The following is a 9,674-nucleotide window of genomic DNA, read 5'->3' on the forward strand; positions in this document are numbered from 1 at the left end:
GGAAAAACACAGGCGTGTCCATGTGTTTGCAGGGAAGGTTCGTGACGTCAATTCCAGTCCCGGACAGGCTGAAGTGTTCGCAGCGGCTGAGTAAGTTCTGGGCTGCGTAGAGACTGCACAAGATCTGTTTGTATAGCTCTATTACACATGGGATCGCACACTTGCAAAGCTAAAATACACTCCCCTATGGGCGGCGACTCTCTGATCGCAGCAGTGCAAAAAAACCCTAGCGAGCAATCAGGTCTGAATTAGGCCCAAAGTTATGGCAAGACACCAGGCTTCTTTTGAATAACAGATGTAATGTTTAGTACATATCACTACATTGAAAGTTAGTTTTAATGGTAATTTTTAACCAATTAGCTATTTTTATAATATACAATTACACACAATGTATCCATTATATACCCCAATCCCGCTGCTGTCTCACCTGAGCTGGTGGGATCAGGGACGGGCTCCTCTCCCTTACACTGCGGGTGATACACCCCGTGTCCCGGCTCATCCTGTCATACAAGGACAGAAATATTATTACACCGAGCGTCTATACCAGGAGGATACACAGGATAAGGATACGAGAGTAACATAATGCAGAAGAGATAATGCAGCCAGTCCCGCTACCTGATAATCCTCTATGACAATCCGGTTCTCTTCCTTTATATAATCCCCAGAGTACAGAGGGGTCTCACATCGTCCTGGTGGGCTTCTAGAGCTACACTCACCTGCGGGGAGAACAGACAATGGCCCTCATTCTGAGTTGTTCGCTCGCTAGCTACTTTTAGCAGAAATGCAAACACAAAGCCGCCCTCTGGGAGTGTATTTTAGCATAGCAGAATAGTGAACGAAAGATTAGCAGAACTGCTACTAAATAAGTCTTTGCAGTTTCTGAGTAGCTCCAGACCTACTCCTAGATTGCGATCACCTCAGTCCGTTTAGTTCCTGGTTTGACGTCACAAACACGCCCAGCGTCCGGCCAGCCACTCCCCCGTTTCTCCAGCCACTCCTGCGTTTTTACCTGGCACGCCTGCGTTTTTTAGCACACTCCCTGAAAACGGACAGTTTCCGCCCAGAAACACCCACTTCCTGTCAATCACACTACGATCAGCAGAACGATTGAAAAGCTTTGTTCGCCCGTGAGTAAAATAGCATAGTTTTGTGTAAAATTGCTTAGCGCGTGCACCCTGCTGTGCATACGCATGCGCAGAACTGCCGGATTTTAGCCTATTAGCAATTCTGCTAAAAATAGCAGCGAGCGAACAACTCGGAATGACCACCAATGACAGCCATATAGCAATGCTTAGTAATAACAGCAGAACATATCACTGCACAGGGTCACCTGTCACTAGGGATCGGGTGTAAATCACAGCCCTGCACCGTTACATGTATCTGGGTGGGGTGTCACCCCCCGAGGGTCATCATGACCAGTGACACTGGGGGAAGAATTTATCATCCAACCTTCCACCAGCCCCCAGCATCCGGTAGATCGTGATCAGGTGTCAGATGGAACTGGCAGTCGCTTTGGACCCACATGCAGAGGGAATGGAGGCCAATTAGGTGCCAACTGCAGTGATCAGTAACAGCCAAACAGCCGGAAGAGGGGCGGAGAGAAGTGACAGGATAGAATCACACACCCTGAGAGACGTCCTCTTACCCACTGAGTCACGCAGCTGCGGAGGGTCCATTACAACGTCATTGTGTCCGCCTGAACAGTCCCACTCTGTCACAGAGAACGAGACCTCCACATCCTTACACTTCCCAGGCACCTGCAGCATAGGAGAGCTGGTCACATGACTTACCCCCACACCTAGGAGTACTGTGTATTACATTCCACTGCAGGCGCAATGGCAGACGATGGGTCAGGGATCAATTACAGAGTGCATCCTGACCAATCACCAGTGCTCCAGTGATGGATCAGTATTGTTACACTTTAGCACAACATAAATCAGTCGCCAATCAAACGCTGATATAGAAATTATTAAAAAAAAATAAAAAAACAAACAGCGTTCTCCCTGGGAATATACAGCTATATGTACAACGAGAGCGCTCACCTTTCCTGTCTCTCTGTGATATACCTCAGTAGGTGGCTGGATATTCCGGTCACGGTTCCTCTCCCCTGTTGGCGCATGAGGCGAGGCCTCCGTGTTTGGACTCTGGGTGCCGCTGCTTCTGTCTGACACAGGGGGGCCGCTGATGTCTGTCACCTGGTCACCCGACTTTCTCACAACAATGAAATCCTATGAGAGCACCAATATGTAAGATGCCGCCCTATGTATATAATACAGTAACACCCTCATATACAGCAAGCTAATCCCAGCTGTATATAGGCGGATAGCAGCCCTGCACCATCTCTGTGTAACACAGGCTGTGTGTATATATGGCTGTAACCATAAGAGGCAGAAGACACACACAGAGGGATCAGCCTGCTCCTACCCACAATTCCTGGGGGCCACTGCTGTATCTCTGTGGGAAAATGTCACTTTATAGCATAAACCCCTGAAGAAGACTTGTCGTGTATAACAGACGTGTGACAGGAAAGTGACGCCTCTTATAGCCAGACACAGGAGAAAGTGGAAGACGGACAGGGAAATGACGGCGACCTGTACTGTGTGTTGTACAACTAGCATGGTGGGAGGAAGAAGTATGTCTTACAGTACACCGACTGCCCACACATGATGGAAGTAGCCAACTGGGGATCTGAATAAATATATATGAGAGTGTCGCCAGTCAGCTATGCACCAGTGACAGCAAAGAGACATAAGGCATGTCTGAAACTTGGTGCCTCGTACCTCAGAGCTGTCACCAATTCATAGTGAATCGATGGGTTACAGGTCACTAAGTACTTGTTCAGACTACAAAATGGCTGCCTGAATGGTATACTGACAAGAGGTGCATTATAATGGAAAGAAAGCCAGTTGCTACTACCCCGGGCACTGTGCCCCTGTAGTTCCGCTAGTAAATAGAACAGTGAGGTATCTAGCGCCTCTCACCTCTCTAGTCAGCAGACAGATAATCTCCATGGTGAGACTCAGCAGCTTGTCTATGATCACGTCTTTGTTTCTGTCACTCAGTAGCGAGTGCCGGATATGTTCCAGGACCTGGACCTCCATGGCTGGTCTTCAGGTGACGTCTCCTAAGGGAAGGGAATACAATGTTCTGTCAGCTCCATATATGTCATTTGCTCCCATAGTCTCTGCCACATAGAGGGAGCCGCATCGCCCATCTATTCCGGGCACAGAAGACATCAGGGTCACTTACTGCACTATACACCATCTGTAATGTAGGAATTATGAGATTTCCTCACAGCTCCTGAGTGTAACAAAAGCATGGAGGCCTCTTATAGCGTCCTCTAACATGGCCGCATCATCAGCTCTTCTCCGGCAGCCATTTTACTTTTCTTTTATAAGAAGCTTAAATCTACAAATCTATATGGACATGTAAATGGTAGGGGAGGTGTGGCCAGTGGGGGATGTGCAGCGCGATATCGCTGTGGGGCATACACACGGAGAGATCCGTGCTTAAGTTCTAAGTAATCTAATCAGACTGCATAGGTTTTAAGCATGGATCTCTCCGTGTGTACCCCCCGAGCACTAACACTTATAAACATATCTGGAAATAAATGTATTTGGAACAAATTTAGATTTCAAATTTTGATAACTTATGTTAGATGCATAATATGCCACAATGTAATATCCCTATAGATAATATGCCACACTGTAATATCCCTATAGATAATATGCCGCACTGTAATATCCCCTATAGATAATATGCCACGCTGTAATATCCCTATAGATAATATGCCACACTGTAATATCCCCTATAGATATGCCACACTGTAATATCCCCTATAGATAATATACTGCACTGTAATATCCCCTATAGATAATATGCTGCACTGTAATGCCCCCTATAGATGATATGTCGCCCTGTTATATCCCCTATAGATACTATGCCACACTGTAATATCCCCTATAGATAATATGCCACACTGTAATGCCCCCTATAGATAATATACTGCACTGTAATGCCCCTATAGGTAATATGCCGCACTGTAATATCCCCTATAGATAATATGCCGCATTGTAATGCCCCCTATAGATAATATGCCACACTGTAATGCCCCCTATAGATAATATACCACACTGTAATGCCCCCTATAGATAATACACTGCACTGTAATGCCCCTATAGGTAATATGCCGCACTGTAATATCCCCTAGATATGTCGCGCTGTAATATCCCCTATAGGTAATATGCCGCACTGTAATATCCCCTAGATATGTTGCGCTGTAATATCCCCTATAGATAATATGCCACACTGTAATATCCCCTATAGATAATATGCCGCACTGTAATGCCCCCTATAGATAATATGCCACACTGTAATGCCCCCTATAGATAATATGCCACACTGTAATGCCCCCTATAGATAATATACTGCACTTGTATGCCCCTATAGGTAATATGCCGCACTGTAATATCCCGTAGATATGTCACGCTGTAATATCCCCTATAGATAATATGCCACACTGTAATGCCCCCTATAGATAATATACTGCACTGTAATGCCCCTATAGGTAATATGCCGCACTGTAATATCCCCTAGATATGTCGCGCTGTAATATCCCCTATAGATAATATGCCGCACTGTAATGTCCCCTATAGATTATATGCCGAACTGTAATGTCCCCTATAGATAATATGCTGCACTGTAATATCCCCTATAGATGATATGCCACACTGTAATACCCCCTATAGATGATATGCCGCACTGTAATATCCCCTATAGATAATATGCCACACTAATATCCCCTATAGATAATATGCCACTGTAATGCCCCCTATAGATGATATGCCGCACTGTAATATCCCCTATAGATAATATGCTGCGCTGTAATATCCCCTATAGATGATCTGCCACACTGTAATATCCCCTATAGATAATATGCCACATTGTAATGCCCCCTATAGATGATATACTGCACTGTGATGCCCCCTATAGGTAATATGCCACACCGTAATGCCCCTATAGATAATATGCCGCACCGTAATATCCCCTATGGATAATATGCCACACTGTAATATCCCCTATAGGTAATATGCCACACTGTAATGTCCCTATAGATAATCTGCCACATTGTAATGCCCCCTATAGATAATATACTGCACTGTTATGCCCCTATAGGTAATATGCCACACCGTAATGCCCCCTATAGATAATATGCCACACTGTAATATCCCCTAGATATGCCACACTGTAATGCCCCCTATATATGATATGCCGCACTGTAATATCCCCTATAGATAATATACCACACTGTTATGTCCAGCCAGAGTAGCATGGGGGAAGGGGGGGGGGGGGGGGGGTGCTGCCACTATATGTATAATGCCCTGCACCTGCCCAGCCCTGTGCACCCTCATACAACATGAGCTATCAGCAGCTCATACCTTACCCTGCAGCAGGATGTGTCACCGGCTGATAGACGGACACTGGTGGATTGTTTTTGCTATGCCTCCCCTGGGCTGCTGTGTCTGTATCAAGGAAACTTCCTAGGTGCGTTGGAGGCTGTCAGACATGAGCCAGCTCAGTCCCCTCACTCTCTCCCCTCCCTGGGCTGCTGCTAGGCAACAGGGCCCACTGCTAGCTCTGAATGGTTCTCACTGACTCAGCGAGCCAATCAGAGCACAGCTCTCCATCTGCAGAAGCAGCAGTCACTCACACTGCCTATGCCGCTGTAAGGGCGGAAGTTCTCTCCTGCCCTCTCGTGCTGTCACTTCCTGCTCTTGATCACGAAGGGAACGTAGACACAAATAGTGCTGCCTATATATTCCCTTCAAGATCAGGACCAGGAAGTGACAGCTGGAGCTCAGAGGAGGAGACAGAGTGACGTCATTGGGCATTGGGGATAATTCTGAGTTGATCTCAGCAGGAACTTTGTTAGCAGCTGGGTAAAACCATGTGCACTGCAGGGGAGGCAGATATAACATGTGCAGAGAGAGTTAGATTTGGGTGGGGTGAGTTCAATCTGCAATCTAAATTGCAGTATAAAAATAAAGCAGCCAGTATTTACCCTGCACAGAAACAAAATAACCCACCCAAATCTAACTCTCTCTGCACATGTTACATCTGTCTCCCCTGCAGTGCACATGGTTTTGCCCAACTGCTAAAAAATTTCCTGCTGCGATCAACTTGGAATTACCCCCATTATACCAGCTCAGGCAAGCAATAATAATATGAAGTACACAATACAATTAGCCACAGACAGAATGTAAGTTATAACAACATTCATTAAGAGCTGCATTAGTAATACCAGCACACTCCGGCGGTGACCTCAATATCATCATTAAATATGCAGTGCTGATCACGCTCAGAGACTGAGGAACGGATTCAGAGATGGTCGAAGCCGCCATCCGTACTCATCGGCCAGGTCCATCTGGTATGTACACGCAGTGGCCGCAGTGCGCCTGCACCTCCCTTGTCCTTCCCGGATGCGGCAGCAAGATGAAAGCGGCGAGCGTTCGGGGGGCGACAACGCAGTGTTTCGAAGGCGTGGCGGGCCGAACGGGGGAGTTTTCGGGGCAGCATGACGTCACAGACAGCCGCTCCAATTAAACAAATGGCGTTGCCAGAGGTCAACCTGAATTCGATGCGTCTGCAATGTAATTATGGACGCATCAGGAGGCGGCCCACAGCACGTAAGGAGACAGACGCAGATCTTGTTTCGTATGCGACAATCTGCGGCCATCTCTCAATCATGTCCCTAGTGAGAAAGAATATAGGGTCTGTATGTGTGACCCCCGCTAGGGTTACCACCTCATCCCTTTAATTCTTCACAGAACTTGTGTAATTAATATGTGTCACCATAACGACGCTGGTATCCTGGCCGCAGAATGCCGGCGCGGGGGGCGAGCTCTACAGGCCTCTTGAGGGATCACTGCACTCGCCATGCAGTGGGCTCGGCGGCTCACTGCGCTCACCACAGGTTCTTTTCCCACTGTCAGGAGGCTGCCACTCACTATAACACTCACTATAACAACGCCAGTATCCTGGCCGCGAAATACCAGCGCAAGGGGGCGGGGTGAGCGCAACAAGCTAGGTGGTGGTAAAGTAGTGTATATTTCATATATATAGATATATACTGGGTTACATACGTTATCCCGGTATATATCCCGACAGCGGCATCCCACCCACCAGAATGCCGGCAGCGGGGCGATCGCTAAAAGTCCCTCGCTGCATTTGCCATGTACACAATTGGGAATAGCCCTGGTGCACCGGGATTGTCGGCTGTCGGTATTTCTGCGTTGGTATCCTGCCAGGATCCCGACAGCCGCCATTTTACCTGCATCCTATCTTACACATCAGCGCCCTGTCTTAAGTATGACCAGGAGAAGAGATGATCAGGATGATCACCTGCAGTTCCCTCCTGGATGTCAGTATTTTTTGAACACCGACTGCTAGCACCCCGAAAGTAAGTATCGGGGTCACTATAGGATTTAGGCACTAAAGGGGGATTATCCACAGCCACCAGCCCATGACTCTTATCCATAGCCGCCACCCCCGATGTCTTAGCCCTAGCCCCCCCCCCGATGTCTTAGCCCTAGCCACCACCCCCGATGTCTTAGCCTTAGCCGCCACCCCCCGATGTCTTAGCTCTAGCCGCCACCCCCGATGTCTTAGCCCTACCTGCACCTGCTGGCTGATTAGGGGAGAAGTAAAATAATGACCCCATCCCCTGTCGGCATTCTCATGGTTGGGATGCTGGTGTCGATCATGTGACCACTGGCATCCTGTATCACACCCAAATTTATTTGGGATGATGGTGTTATAAGCACAGACATGTATTCCTGGGACTGTTCTCTATATGTTTCCAGTAGGAAGATGGCTACTGTATATCTTTTTTATCTAAGTGGGTTGATGACATTGTGAGTGCAGATATGTACACCTGGGACTGTTTTATTTGTGTTTCAATGGGGAAGATGACAATCGCTTTCTTATTTACCTGAGATGATTAACTGATTATCCACTCACTAGTTACATCTTGGCTCAACTAATGCAACCTTCTCCCCCCTGGCCTCCCGTGTTCCCATCTAGCTGCCCTCCAATCTGTTCCCAACGCTGCTGCTAGATTTATCTTTCTATTTCGTCCTAGAGGATGTTGGGGACACCAAAAAGAACCATGGGGTATAGAAAGGATCCGCAGGAGACATGGACACTTTAAGACTTTCAAAGGGGCGTGACCTGGCTCCTCCCTCTATATCCCTCCCCAGACTCTGTTTAGAAAATGTGCCCTGCGAGACGAAAGGCACTCGGGGGAGCTCTACTGAGTTTCTCTGAAAAGACAATGTTAGGTTTTTTATTTTCAGGGAGATCTGCTGGCAACAGACTCCCTGCTTCGTGGGATAGAGGGGAGAGCAGTCTAGACCCACTTCTAATGAGTTTCAGGGCTCTGCTGCTGCTGACAGGATGCCTTCCGCACCTGAGGGGAGATGAACGCCGGGTGCTCTCGGATGTTCGCTCCCACAGCCTGCCGTCACCCCCTCTTCAGCCAGAAGTCAGAAGACAGGTGAGTATTACGAAGAAAAGAAGACTTCTCTTCAGAATGACGGCATTTAGAGGTATTGCGGCAAGGCATGCACAGTGCACGCCGGGCTCCCATACAGTACACACCACTGGGTGCAGGGCGCTGGGGGGGGGGGGCGCCCTGGGGAGCTTTTTTACCTCAGAAAACACTGGCAGAGAGGACATTAAGTGCCTGGGCACAGTCCAAAACCCCCGCCAGTATAAATATATATATAAATAAGCAGGACGAAGCGTGCCATTAAGGGGGTGGAGCTTTGTCCTCACTGCTCACTCGGCGCCATTTCCTCCTCAACACACAGCAGCGCTGGTCCTTCCTCACAAGCAGCAAGTACCAGGGGCATAAGAAAACGAGGAGGGGAGCGGGGGGCAGATTTAATAGATAAATATAGCGCTGCAGCTCTGGAACACTTGAGGGTGTTTTTCAGACCTTCATTTTGTCGCTGGGGTGTGAGCTGGCTTTTTTCCCTTTGTTCCCTGACAGGCTTTGATTTGGGTGCTGTTTTCAGGGGACGACATGTCTGAGGCAGATTATTCCTCTCAGGGGGATAATTTATTGGGGACACAAAATGTTTTGGGGGTGACCCTGTCGGCACCGCCGACTGCTGATTGGTTGTCGACTTTGAATGCTTTAAATGCTAATGTTACTCTTTTAAACCAAAAGTTTGATCAGTCTGAATCTCAAATCCAGGTGTGAAAGAGATCAATGGAGGACGCTTTATTGCAGGTCCAGGGCCCTCCGGGGTCGCTCAAACGTGGTGTTGACCAATTAGTTGACACAGATACTGACACGGACTCTGAGGCCGATGTCGACTATGCTGATACTAGATTAGATCCTAAATTGGCTAGGAGTATTCAGTATATGATTGTAGCTGTAAAAGACATATTACATATTGATGAGGACCCTATTACACCTGAAACAATGGTCCTTATTTACAAGGAAAAGAGACGCTCGGTTGATTTTCCTCCATGTTTTGAATTAAACAACCTCTTTGATGGTATTTGGAACAACCCTGATAAAAAATTTCTAATTCCTAATCGGATCAAGGTGGCATACCCCTTTCCCGCAGCTGATAGAGAAAAGTGGGAAACACTGCCCACAGTAG

General features: G+C 47.6%; 1 protein-coding gene across 2 annotated transcripts in view; it reads right to left on the bottom strand.

Moving 5' to 3' along the window:
• LOC134994916 (oocyte zinc finger protein XlCOF7.1-like) overlaps positions 1-5,701 on the bottom strand; it is a 101,797-nt gene extending 96,096 nt beyond the window's left edge. The window contains exons 1-6 of one of the 2 annotated variants that reach the window (XM_063951025.1): positions 5,444-5,701; positions 2,982-3,124; positions 2,043-2,228; positions 1,646-1,757; positions 616-716; positions 428-500 (exon numbers count right to left, since the gene is read on the bottom strand). In XM_063951025.1, the coding sequence (XP_063807095.1) occupies positions 428-500; positions 616-716; positions 1,646-1,757; positions 2,043-2,228; positions 2,982-3,101 (592 nt within the window). In that variant the 5' untranslated portion in view covers positions 3,102-3,124; positions 5,444-5,701. The remainder of the gene's footprint in view (positions 1-427; positions 501-615; positions 717-1,645; positions 1,758-2,042; positions 2,229-2,981; positions 3,125-5,443) is intronic. The other variant, XM_063951026.1, reaches the window with a different exon arrangement.
• Between the last annotated feature and the right edge of the window lie 3,973 nt (positions 5,702-9,674).

Source organism: Pseudophryne corroboree, chromosome 2 (genome assembly GCF_028390025.1).
Source record: "Pseudophryne corroboree isolate aPseCor3 chromosome 2, aPseCor3.hap2, whole genome shotgun sequence".
NCBI lineage: Eukaryota > Metazoa > Chordata > Amphibia > Anura > Myobatrachidae > Pseudophryne > Pseudophryne corroboree.